We start from the raw sequence: 13,828 nt of genomic DNA, 5'->3' as shown, positions 1-13,828 counted from the left end.
AATGATCCTAAAGCATCATCAGGTTTCCAGTGTGACTTTAAGTTGCTTCTCAGGCTTCATTTACTGCTGAGAATATATATCTCTACCTTTTCATCTTTCCAGCCTCCCCATAATCTCTCCCCAGCCTTGTTCCCAGGTATGCTTGACAACATCCGAACATGTATATTTGCACATCATCTGTTGTCATCAGAGAGGATGGTTGAAGTATCCTGAGGACTCATGTCCATAAGAGCATAATGGAATAACATTAATTCCAAATTCTTGTGTGCTGACTAGGTAGAGAAAACTTCCAAGAAACATAAGAATTCCCATTGACGCAAAAATGCAGAGCTCAAAACTACTGTACAGTCATCTAGTCCAATGATTTACTGTTCTGGTTGTGGAGACAGAGCAGTTAAGGGACCCGATCAGGGTCCCATAACCTCAGAAGCTCAGCAACCACCTGGAGTTTAACGGACTTGATCTGAGTACATTGAAAACCATTGGACAAAGTGTTAGGCATTACTATGCAGTCACCTATATATTGCTTTATAATCTAGGTGGATGAACTAGAAGAACAGGAAGATGAGGAAAGTATTTGCTTTTCTGCCCGAGACCTTTGTCAAATTCGAAATGCCATCTTTCACCTATTGAAGAATTTTTTACGGCTTCTGTCCAAGTTTTCCCTGAAAGAAAAGCCACAGTGTATACAGAATTGTATAGAAGTAAGTGAGAATTCCAAAAATCCTTGGGGCAACCTCAGAAGGGCAGAGATGATGGCTAATACTTAATGAATAGGAATAATTAGGCCTCTTCTTCTATTTTCTAGGTCTTTGTTGCATTAACTAATTTTGAACCAGTTCTTCATGAATTTCATGTTACACAGGCCAGGTGAGGCTCTCATTCTTCCAATGCTGAAATTTAAATGTAGTGTAATAAATTTTGATCTCACAGAAGTATAAATGCTATTTTATCCTAATTGGCACATAGATAGAGTTTATTCATTTGGATGTGGTTGATTATAGGGTTAGTGAATATTCCAAATAAAATCATATCCGTTAACTAATCTTCTGTCTTTTTCTTTAGAAGCCTTAACCAAGCAAAGTACATACCAGAACTGGCCTATCATGGATTGTATTTGCTATGCTCCCCAATTCATGGAGAGGGAGATAAGGTAAAGGAGACAAGGACTTAATTTAGTTCCTAGTTGAATTGAAAGAATCTGAATCATAATGGAAAACCATTGGCAGCATTTGATGTGATGCCATTTTAACTAGGTCATTTTCATGACTCTGTATCATGTGTAGCATAAAAAGCATCACCACTTCTATTTGCTGCCTATTCTTCATAACCAAACTGATATTCAAATACTTGGAGGCCATGGCAAATTATTGTTAGGTTTCATACATAAAAAATGGTTCCAGTGTAGATTAGGTAGGAAGAACACTGAACAGGGTGTTATATTTAGAGAAATAGTTACCAGGTTGTTCTGAAAAGACTAGACAGTCATGGAATTTTCAAGTTTTCCTTGGCAATGCTTGGCAAGTTTCATGTGCACTTCAGTATTTCTAAAATGTTTATATCATTTTAGTTGAGAATTCTACAGAAATATTACTAGTTATCATTCCTTGTTAGTATTCATATGTGGATTTTGCCCCTTGAGCTGCCTTAGCAGTATCACTATCTAAACATTGGAGTCAAGGATGTTTTAGCATTATGGTGTTAATACACTTGTATATCATTAATAAAACAAGATCATGCCAAAAATGTGATAGACTGAAGTCATATGACTTTTGGTGGCTGTGCTACACATAATTTCTAGGGCGAGTTACATGGTGGTTAATAAGAAGGTTTGAGGCTCTCGGACCAGGTTTTGTACACCTGTGTTTCAATTCTGGCTCCACCCTGTCTAGCTGTGTATTCTTGTATGAGGTACTCAGCCTTTCCAAAGCCTCAATCTTCTTAGGTGTGTCAGGAGGAGTAAATGAAAGAATGCCCTTCAGATGCGGAGCATAATGCTTGTTGTTTAGAAAATGTGCTATATTTTATAATTTATTATACCGTTATCATTTCTGTGTTTAAAGTATGGCTGTGTTAGAACTCACATGAATGCTTTCAATTTCCATGCTCTTGATAACATTGGAAAGATTAGCTGGATTGGGAAATTTATGCCTTTAGGTCCACAGTGCCTCTAAAGATGTAGGATTTTTTTAATTGTGAAAGTATTGACTTGATGTTAGACAATGTCGGGTTCAGCCAGACTTTTAATCACTTGACTTTGGGCAGTTCACCTTTGGAATCTCTTTTATTAGGTGTAAAGTGGAAATAATGATACATATGAAGTAGGAATGCCTTGCTTACCTCCTACAGTTTTTGTGAGGTTTAAGATCAAATATAGTAAAATCTAGTAATACATATGAACTTAACACAATGCCTGCCACATATTTGGTTTTCAGTACATGTTTTATTTACAGAATGAATGAATTGGTTAGGTGAGTAAATTATATGAGAAATGTTGGAAGGTGCAGTGTAAACTTCAGGAAAATTCAAGTGTAAAGTATTCTTGTTTCTGTAAGAGATTCTGTGAGAGATTATCAGTAGCATTTTTTTGCCGTTTAGAAGTGACAATTAATTCTCTATTTGCCCTAATTTCAGGGCTGCAGTTTGAGAGGGTGAGGAGAGAAACTAAATGATATTCCTGTCATTATCTATAAGCAGTGTTTTCATACTGTTTTCTTCATGTGTTGATTGAATACTTGGTAATTGTCCAAGAAACATTTCCGGTGGTCACCCAAAAGCTGTGTTAATCTGACTTATCTTCTTGGAATGGTTTACTGTGGTCTGCATGTCTATCTTTGAGGCCCTTGAATTCTCAATCATGCCTTAAATAGAATTTTCTTCTCTTCCAGGTTATAGGTTGTGTTTTCCATCAAATGCTAAATGTGATATTAATGGTAGAAGCAGGCGAAGGAGCCCATCGTGCTCCCCTTACTGTTACATCACCAGTGATCAACAGTAGAAACCAGGCAGTGCAGTTCATCAGGTGAAGCACACACAGCTTGGCATTTTACTCTCTTTATCACTCTCCCTTAAGTCTTCTGGGCCCTGTATTACCGAGGTTACTGACACCCATGGAAACTAACAGATTTCTGTCCTGTTGTGGTTTTGGGATCAAAGTAAAGTACCTCAGAGCTCCTGTGGTTCATGTGGTCTAGGTCACTGTTGGTAGCCTTTGCACTGGGGCTTTGTTGAGGGATACAGAATCTAATTCATGGGCTAGCACCAGCCTCCAGCTTGATTCCCACCAGCCTGTAAGGCCAGGCACTGAGCAATGACAGTTATTTCTTTTATGTTTTATCATTGCCTCGGTGTTTGCCTCTCTTATAGGTCTGTCTTGTTTTTCCCTTTTCTATTTCTGTCTTCCCTGTGTCTCTTTCTTTTTGTTCCTTTGCACTTTTTCTTGTTTCTTCTCACTTTTCCATCCCCCCTCCCCCTACAGGCAGTACTTCCTAAAGGGAAGAATTAAGTTGATTTTTACTTCTCTAGTAATAATTGATAGAGCAGTTTTCTCTCATGAATCACTTAGCTTCACCTAAAAACTTCTGTGTCTCAGCTTTATTGGGGAAAACATATTTGCTATGTCATTGGCTTTTCTTTCCCTCCTTCATTGAATATTTGGCATGCAATGTGGAGGGAGTGGAATGAAGTGGTAAGTATATGAGAGTGTGTATATGCCTGCCGGTATTCAAGGAATGCAGTGTTGTTGGAGATACGGGGTGTGGTTGGTGGAATCCAGGTATAGACTGTCACGTGATCATTGTGCAACTATCTCTTGCTAGGTGTATTTTTATTTTATTTTGACTACAGATTTTTTAAACATTAAGTACATAAGATACTTTTGGTTCTTCCATTAACAGTTTATAATGTCTCCAAGTTCAGTAGTATACATCCAGTGGTACAGATAAACTTAGCATAAAGATGGGTCACATCTGGGCATTATGTAATCTTGGGTTAAAGTTTGGCAGGTACTGTTACAAATCCAATGAAATAGTAGCATTTCACCGAACTACCACACGGTGGTGCTGTGTCTTAATCTATTATTTACCCTGAAAGGATATACTGTATTTCAGTATTAATGTGAAATTCAATAAATAGTCAAAAGAGTCATTCAAAAATTACAAATTTGCTCCTCTCTGACTGTATTTGTCTGCTTGGCACCAGCTCTCTAAAACCATACATGGGACGTGGTGAATGGTTTTCTGCTGTGACACTCTGTATTCTTTATTCACTGAGGCACTGTTTGCAATACTGGGTAAATATTTTCAGTATTCAGGCTTTCTAAGATATAGGGGTCATGGTATTTGAGAACAGAGTCAAGAAAAATTGCTATTTTATGTAGTCATAGGTGTATTGTAAACAATGTGGTTTTTATTTATTTATTTTTTAATAGCTCACTTGTGGATGAACTAAAGGAGAATATATTCCCAGTCCTTCGTATCTTACTCCAGCACATCTGTGCCAAGGTACCATTTGCTTTAATAGTATTAGTAATAATAATAATGAAAGGGCATCTGGGTGGCTCAGTTGGTTAAGTATCCAACAATTGATTTTTGCTCAGGTCATGATCTCACAGTTTGTGAGTTTGAGTCTTGTCAGGCCCTGTGCTGATGGCACGGAGCCTGCTTGAGATTCTCTCTCCTTCTCTGCCACTCCCCTGCATGCACTCTCTCTGAAATATAAATAAATAAATATTTTAAAAAAAGATTTCTCCAAAAATAATAATAATGATAAAAATACATGTGTGAAGGTAAATATCTGTGTTTGGTTTTTTTGTTTGTTTTTTTAATAAGTTTTTTTAAGTTTATTTATTTATTTTGAGAGAGCACACAAGCAGGCAAAGGAGGGGCAGAGAGAGAGAGAGAGAGAGAGAGAGAGAGAGAGAATCCAAAGTGGGCTCCGTGGTGTCAGTGCAGAGCCTAATGCGGGGCTCGAACCCACAAACTGTGAGATCATGACCTGAGCTGAAACCAAGAGTCAGACACTTAACCAACTGAGCCACCCAGGTGCCCCATGTGTTTGTGTATATATTTGTTTTGGGGAAGAGTCTGTTATCGTTACTGAGAGTAGTTTTATTTAATATTTTCACTACATGTTCCCACGACAGAGTATTCTATTTTGGGTGAAAAACCCTTTTTATTTTGGAAAATTTCACACATATAAATAGAATAGAGTGATGTGTACCCATATTCAACAATTTTATGGCATTAATACACCTATAAGGTATAACTTCCCCAAAATGTATGAACATAGGGGGTTTTTTTTGAAGCAAATTCTATCATAACCATTGATAACTTAAATATTTCCTATGTGTCTCTAAAGAGTAAGAACTCTTTGGGGCGCCTGGGTGGCGCAGTCGGTTAAGCGTCCGACTTCAGCCAGGTCACGATCTTACGGTCCGGGAATTCGAGCCCCGCGTCAGGCTCTGGGCTGATGGCTCAGAGCCTGGAGCCTGTTTCTGATTCTGTGTCTCCCTCTCTCTCTGCCCCTCCCCCGTTCATGCTCTGTCTCTCTCTGTCCCAAAAATAAATAAACATTGAAAAATTTAAAAAAAAAAAAAAAAAAAAAGAGTAAGAACTCTTTAAAAACATAACCACAAAATACACCACACACCAAAGAAAATATATAATAATTTCTTAATATCATCAAATATCCAATGTTCAAATTTTTATGATTATCCCTTAAATTTCTATAGCAGTTTAGACAGAGGATTCTTACCTTGAACCCAGTACATTGTAGGAGGTCCATAAACTCTCTGAAATTATGTGCTAAATTTGCATTCCTGAGGAGAGGGCTCATCAATTTCCTATAGGTTAGTTTTCAAAGGTGTCCAAAACCTAAAATTTGTTAGTAATTCCTATAACATTTAAAGATTCACAAATAGTTACATTCACTAATTTTCCACTTATGTCACAACATGTGTCTCAGTTGTCCTACAGGTAGATATTGGCTGAATGGCCTCTCACTGTTTATGTTTCAGGTGATTGACAAATCAGAGTACCGGACCTATGCAGCCCAGTCCCTGGTCCAGCTGCTCAGCAAACTTCCCAGTAGGGAATATGCTACATTCATTGCTTGGCTTTACAGATACTCACGAAGTTCCAAGGTAGGAGATACGTCTGCATAAAATCTTGGTTCCTGACTCAGCAACCTCCTGATAGCCAGATCTGAATATGCAAGGAATCCTTTGGTATTTATTCCTGTCTGATGGAGATTTTTATGATTTTGTTTTATCAGATCCCACACAGGGTTTTTACTCTGGATGTTGTCTTAGCTCTGTTGGAACTGCCTGAAAGAGCGGTAGATAACAGTCTCTCCTTGGAGCATCAGAAGATCATAAAGCATAAGTTCTTGGTGCAGGAAATTATATTTGACCGTTGTGTAGACAAAGCACCAACCGTCCGCAGCAAGGCACTGTCCAGTTTTGCACACTGCCTGGAGGTGTCTGTTACCACTGCATCAGAGAGCATCCTGGAATTTCTGATTAACAGTTAAGTGTGGTGACAGTTGTGACAGGGAGCCTGTCTTGTGCTTGTGGAGAAACTGGACTGTAAGGGAATCATTCTTTGTTGTTGCAAAAGTAATAGATACAATATGATATACTATTAACCTCATAAACCTGTATCAGTATATTTTATGTGAATAACTTTTTAAACATAGTCATACCTTGGAGATACTCTGAGTTTGGTTTCAGGCCACCCACAATGAAGTGTACATTGCAATAAAGCAAGTCAAATGAATTTTTTGGTTTCCCAGTGCATACAAAAGCTATGTTTACACTACACTGTTGTCTATTAAGTGGTACTAGCATTATGCCTTAAAAAAGTACATATCATAATTTAAAAGTACTTTATTGTTAGGGCACCTGGCTGGCTCAGTTGCTAGAGCACGTGACTCTTGATCTTGGGATTGTAAGTTCGAGCCCCACATTGGGTAGAGAGATTACTTAAAAATAAAATCTAAAAAAAACCAAAAAACCTTTATTGCTAAAAATGCTAACCATCATGTGAGCTTTTAACAAGTTGTAATCTCTTTGCTGGTGGAGGGTCTTGCCTCTGTGTTGGTGGTTGCTGAAGGGTGGTTGGCTTTGGCAATTTTTTAAAGTAAGACAGTGAAGTTTGCCTCATCAATTGACTCTTCGCAAATGATTTGTCTGTAGCATGTAGTGCTGTTTGATAGCATTTTAGCCACAGTAGAACTTCTTCCAAAATTGGAGTCCATCCTCTCAAACCCTGCTGCTGCTTTACCAACTAAGTTTATGTGATATTCTAAATCCTTTGTTGTCAAAGCTCTTTCACCAGGAGTAGATCCCATCTCAAGAAACCTCTTTCTTTGCTTATCTGTAGGAAGGAGCTGTTCATCTGTTCCAAGTTTTATCATGAGATGGCAGCAACACAGTCACATCTTTGAGCTCCACTTCTGATTCTGTTTCTCTTGATATTTTCACATCTGCAGTCAGAACACATACACCATGTATTAAGTTTCTGTGTTGTATGGGTATGGTTCATGGTACCTGAAAACAATTATAATAGTAAAGTCGAAGATCACTAATCACAGATCACCATAAATATGAAAAAGTTTTAAATATTGTGAGAATTACCAAAACATGACACAGACACAAAGTAAGCAAATACTGTTGGAAAAATGGCACCCATAGACTTGTATGATGTATGGTTACCACAGACTCTCAATTTAAGTGTAGTTTCTGTGAAGCACAATAAAGGGAAGTGTGATAAAACAATGTATGCCTGTAGACAAGCCTGATACATTTGAGAGGTCTTTTAAAGTATTTTAGATATTCATGTTTTAGAGGTGAGATTGTTGGCTGCCTATACACTACTTTGCATTGTTGGGTAATGGCTGTATTGTGCCTAGTATCCATTTCAAATGCATACAGAGGAGAACATTATTAATTGTCAGCAGTTTGGAATCTGTCTTGTGTTTAGGCCTAATTATCTTGATTTTGATTACTTGGAATATTTACTTGGGGATTATGATACTATGACATTTTTCCCTCTTATGTGTCTGCTTATTTTTAGGTCCTGCAGTTTCAAGAGCAGACAGCCACCCTGGTACCTTACTGAGAAATTCAGCAGGTAATGGGTCAATATATTTTCCAATATTGAATAATTGTCTTTTTATTTAAAGGACTTGCTGGGTATTTGACATGCTTTTTTCTGTCTCCATATTTACCTATTTTAATATTGAACTTTTTTTCTTTTTCAAGGAAATCGAAATTCATTTCAGTAATATGTAATTTAAATGTGTAATATGTCAGGCTTATATTATTAAGAGGTATAACAATTTCTTACCTCAATGACTGAGCCTTTTTTAAAATTTATTATTTTTAAGCTTTTCCGTATCAGAGGCAAACACTTAACCCTTCTGGAGGCTCAGGAGTGATCAGTATAGACAACAGTGGTGAAACTGATGGATCTGGGGGTATGTCAGATTTTATCACTGTCAGATGAATGAATAATAACTGTTGGATTTCAACAACTGTAAGTAGAGTCTAAAAAACTTAGAATTTTTTTCTGACTAATTTATCCTGAAGAATTGGGACATCTTTCTTTCTTCTTAAGAATGGAATAATTTTTATTTTATTATATCTTTAATTGATATCCTTGCATTCTGTTTCATCTTAAGGTAAAGAACAAGCTATGTTCCACTTAGGACGTACTGAACCTCAGTATTTCTGTAATACTTAAGAGAATATTAGCAAATATTTTATTTATTAAAGACAATTGTGAACTCTTGGGATTGCTGACCAAAAAGGGACCAGCTACTAGAGAAAGCGCAGCACAGATTAAATTTGTGTTTGTAGAAAAGTCATCACAAAAAAAAGGGAAAAGATGAAGAATATTATTCTACCCAGTCTTGTTCCTGTTTTTAATTTCTTGTACTTTTTTCACTATGTCATCTTGACTCTGATTAAGGCAACCCAGAGTTCACCTTTAATATATGATAGGGAACTGTAAATCCAAGCTCCCACTGAAAATGACAATTCAGAATTTAGATTATAATGTCTCTTCATTAATAGTATGAACCGTATTTACTACATGGAATGGTTGTGGGGGTCCTCTCTCCCATGGACTCCAGCACAGGATTCTGAATACGAGGGATGCCTGATCTCCTTCATTGACTTACTGAACCCCGAGTAATCTGGATAGCTTAAGTGTTAATGTGATTCAGGAGGGAAAAAAACAAATATGGACTAGATAGTAGGTAGACCTGGAGCCTACTCCTAGATTCTGTTTCTGTCTAGCTGTGTGGTCTTGAGAAAGTCACTTTACTTCTCTGGGCTCCTTATTCATCTGTGAAATGACATAGCATGAAATAGTGGGGAACACACTAGAAAGGAGAGGCAGTCTGAGTTCTTGTATCAATTCTGTTGCTAAATAGCTGCTTGACTAAGACATGGAAGTCAGCAAAGCACCCTAATTGTCACTTTCTGAATCTGACACTTTCTCCACCTTTCACAGACGGGTGTTGTCAGTCTATGAAAATAATGTTAAGACAAGTGGTTTTTCAAGATAGATAAGTGAGAAAATATGTGTATAGAGGTTTAATTATATAATTAGATTAATTTATTCTGGTAACATTTATTTGGTCCCTTCTAATCTGTGCTAGGCATTGTAGATACTGACTTTAATAAAACATAGTTCTATCTTTTGGGGAGCAATGGGAGTAATAAATATACATGTATACAGATTTTACATATTTTTATATATATATATATACAATAGTAAGGTGTGAGATAAGTACTGACGTCAATCTGTAAAGTGTCATGAGGATAATTATTTATTTTGGCCTGAAAGATTAGCATGGAATTGGATTTATATGGCTAGATATTAGCATGTGTTATTCAAATTATGAGCAGTAATTCAATTTATATATTATCCGAGTTTCTAAAATATAAAAAAAATTATTCTGGAAAAATGTTGAATGTGTTGACTCCAGTCTTAAGTGCTAAGTGCTTTCTTTTTTTTTTTTTTCTTTTTTTTTTTTATATATGAAATTTATTGACCAATTGGTTTCCATACAACACCCAGTGCTCATCCCAAAAGGTGCCCTCCTCAATACCCATCACCCACCCTCCCCTCCCTCCCACCCCCCATCAACCCTCAGTTTGTTCTCAGTTTTTAACAGTCTCTTATGCTTTGGCTCTCTCCCACTCTAACCTCTTTTTTTTTTTTTTTTTTTCTTCCCCTCCCCCATGGGTTCCTGTTAAGTTTCTCAGGATCCACATAAGAGTGAAACCATATGGTATCTGTCTTTCTCTGTATGGCTTATTTCACTTAGCATCACACTCTCCAGTTCCATCCACATTGCTACAAAAGGCCATATTTCATTTTTTCTCATTGCCACGTAATATTCCATTGTGTATATAAACCACAATTTCTTTATCCATTCATCAGTTGATGGACATTTAGGCTCTTTCCATAATTTGGCTATTGTTGAGAGTGCTGCTATGAACATTGGGGTACAAGTGCCCCTATGCATCAGTACTCCTGTATCCCTTGGGTAAATTCCTAGCAGTGCTATTGCTGGGTCATAGGGTAGGTCTATTTTTAATTTTCTGAGGAACCTCCACACTGCTTTCCAGAGCGGCTGCACCAATTTGCATTCCCACCAACAGTGCAAGAGGGTTCCCGTTTCTCCACATCCTCTCCAGCATCTATAGTCTCCTGATTTGTTCATTTTGGCCACTCTGACTGGCGTGAGGTGATACCTGAGTGTGGTTTTGATTTGTATTTCCCTGATAAGGAGCGACGCTGAACATCTTTTCATGTGCCTGTTGGCCATCTGGATGTCTTCTTTAGAGAAGTGTCTATTCATGTTTTCTGCCCATTTCTTCACTGGGTTATTTGTTTTTCGGGTGTGGAGTTTGGTGAGCTCTTTATAGATTTTAGATACTAGCCCTTTGTCCGATATGTCATTTGCAAATATCTTTTCCCATTCCGTTGGTTGCCTTTTAGTTTTGTTGGTTGTTTCCTTTGCTGTGCAGAAGCTTTTTATCTTCATAAGGTCCCAGTAATTCACTTTTGCTTTAAATTCCCTTGCCTTTGGGGATGTGTCGAGTAAGAGATTGCTACGGCTGAGGTCAGAGAGGTCTTTTCCTGCGTTCTCCTCTAAGGTTTTGATGGTTTCCTGTCTCACATTTAGGTCCTTTATCCATTTTGAGTTTATTTTTGTGAATGGTGTGAGAAAGTGGTCTAGTTTCAACCTTCTGCATGTTGCTGTCCAGTTCTGCCAGCACCATTTGTTAAAGAGGCTGTCTTTTTTCCATTGGATGTTCTTTCCTGCTTTGTCAAAGATGAGTTGGCCATACGTTTGTGGGTCTAGTTCTGGGGTTTCTATTCTATTCCATTGGTCTATGTGTCTGTTTTTGTGCCAATACCATGCTGTCTTGATGATGACAGCTTTGTAGTAGAGGCTAAAGTCTGGGATTGCGATGCCTCCTGCTTTGGTCTTCTTCTTCAAAATTCCTTTGGCTATTCGGGGCCTTTTGTGGTTCCATATGAATTTTAGGATGGCTTGTTCTAGTTTCGAGAAGAATGCTGGTGCAATTTTGATTGGGATTGCATTCAATGTGTAGATAGCTTTGGGTAGTATTGACATTTTGACAATAATTATTTTTCCAATCCATGAGCAGGGAATGTCTTTCCATTTCTTTAAATCTTCTTCAATTACCTTCATAAGCTTTCTATAGTTTTCAGCATACAGATCCTTTACATCTTTGGTTAGATTTTTTCCTAGGTATTTTATGCTTCTTGGTGCAATTGTGAATGGGATCAGTTTCTTTATTTGTCTTTCTGTTGCTTCATTGTTAGTGTATAAGAATGCAACTGATTTCTGTACATTGATTTTGTATCCTGCAACTTTGCTGAATTCATGTATCAGTTCTAGCAGACTTATGGTGGAGTCTATCAGATTTTCCATGTATAATATCATGTCATCTGCAAAAAGCGAAAGCTTGACTTCATCTTTGCCAATTTTGATGCCTTTGATTTCCTTTTGTTGTCTGATTGCTGATGCTAGAACTTCCAACACTATGTTAAACAACAGCGGTGAGAGTGGGCATCCCTGTCGCGTTCCTGATCTCAGGGAAAAAGCTCTCAGTTTTTCCCCGTTGAGGATGATGTTAGCTGTGGGCTTTTCATAAATGGCTTTTATCATCTTTAAGGATGTTCCTTCTATCCCGACGTTCTCAAGTTTTTATTAAGAAAGGGTGCTGGATTTTGTCAAAGGCCTTTTCTGCATCGATTGACAGGATCATATGGTTCTTCTCTTTTTTTTTGTTAATGTGATGTATCACGTTGATTGATTTGCGAATGTTGAACCAGCCCTGCAGCCCAGGAATGAATCCCACTTGATCATGGTGAATAATTCTTTTTATATGCTGTTGAATTCGATTTGCTAGTATCTTATTGAGAATTTTTGCATCCATATTCATCAGGGATATTGGCCTGTAGTTCTCTTTTTTTACTGGGTCTCTGTCTGGTTTAGGAATCAAAGTAATACTGGCTTCATAGAATGAGTCTGGAAGTTTTCCTTCCCTTTCTATTTCTTGGATTAGCTTGAGAAGGATAGGTATTATCTCTGCCTTAAACGTCTGGTAGAACTCCCCTGGGAAGCCATCTGGTCCTGGACTCTTATTTGTTGGGAGATTTTTGATAACCGATTCAATTTCTTCGCTGGTTATGGGTCTGTTCAGGCTTTCTATTTCCTCCTGATTGAGTTTTGGAAGAGTGTGGGTGTTCAGGAATTTGTCCATTTCTTCCAGGTTGTCCAATTTGTTGGCATATAATTTTTCATAGTATTCCCTGATAATTGCTTGTATTTCTGAGGGATTGGTTGTAATAATTCCATTTTCATTCATGATTTTATCTATTTGGGTCATCTCCCTTTTCTTTTTGAGAAGCCTGGCTAGAGGTTTGTCAATTTTGTTTATTTTTTCAAAAAACCAACTCTTGGTTTCGTTGATCTGCTCTACAGTTTTTTTAGATTCTATATTGTTTATTTCTGCTCTGATCTTTATTATTTCTCTTCTTCTGCTGGGTTTAGGCTGCCTTTGCTGTTCTGCTTCTAGTTCCTTTAGGTGTGCTGTTAGATTTTGTATTTGGGATTTTTCTTGTTTCTTGAGATAGGCCTGGATGGCAATGTATTTTCCTCTCAGGACTACCTTTGCTGCGTCCCAAAGCATTTGGATTGTTGTATTTTCATTTTTGTTTGTTTCCATATATATTTTTAATTTCTTCTCTAATTGCCTGGTTGACCCACTCATTCGTTAGCAGGGTGTTCTTTAACCTCCATGCTTTTGGAGATTTTCCAGACTTTTTTCTGTGGTTGATTTCAAGCTTCATAGCATTGTGGTCTGAAAGTATGCATGGTATAATTTCAATTCTGGTAAACTTATGAAGGGCTGTTTTGTGACCCAGTATATGATCTATCTTGGAGAATGTTCCATGTGCACTCGAGAAGAAAGTATATTCTGTTGCTTTGGGATGCAGAGTTCTAAATATATCTGTCAAGTCCATCTGATCCAATGTCTCATTCAGGGCCCTTGTTTCTTTATTGACCATGTGTCTAGATGATCTATCCATTTCTGTAAGTGGGGTGTTAAAGTCCCCTGCAATTACCACATTCTTATCGATAACGTTGCTTATGTTTATGAGTAATTGTTTTATATATTTGGGGGCTCCAGTGTTGGGCGCATAGACATTTATAATTGTTAGCTCTTCCTGATGGATAGACCCTGTGATTATTATATAATGCCCTTCTTCATCTC

The 13,828-nt window shown here is 37.5% G+C and overlaps 1 protein-coding gene across 4 annotated transcripts in view; it reads left to right on the top strand.

The window, feature by feature from the left end:
* Positions 1–13,828, top strand: part of NCAPD3 (non-SMC condensin II complex subunit D3) — a 72,480-nt gene that overhangs the window by 12,793 nt on the left and 45,859 nt on the right. For 3 of the 4 annotated variants that reach the window (XM_047877558.1, XM_047877557.1, XM_047877560.1), the window contains 9 exons: positions 540–704; positions 809–870; positions 1,066–1,153; positions 2,889–3,022; positions 4,430–4,502; positions 6,017–6,142; positions 6,274–6,526; positions 8,076–8,132; positions 8,389–8,478. In XM_047877558.1, coding sequence (XP_047733514.1) covers positions 540–704; positions 809–870; positions 1,066–1,153; positions 2,889–3,022; positions 4,430–4,502; positions 6,017–6,142; positions 6,274–6,526; positions 8,076–8,132; positions 8,389–8,478 — 1,048 coding nt within the window. The remainder of the gene's footprint in view (positions 1–539; positions 705–808; positions 871–1,065; positions 1,154–2,888; positions 3,023–4,429; positions 4,503–6,016; positions 6,143–6,273; positions 6,527–8,075; positions 8,133–8,388; positions 8,479–13,828) is intronic. The other variant, XM_047877559.1, reaches the window with a different exon arrangement.

The sequence above is a fragment of the Prionailurus viverrinus genome, chromosome D1, assembly GCF_022837055.1.
Source record: "Prionailurus viverrinus isolate Anna chromosome D1, UM_Priviv_1.0, whole genome shotgun sequence".
NCBI lineage: Eukaryota > Metazoa > Chordata > Mammalia > Carnivora > Felidae > Prionailurus > Prionailurus viverrinus.
The sequence above is the reverse complement of the archived record's forward strand: the minus strand, read 5'-3'. Positions and strand labels throughout refer to the sequence as shown.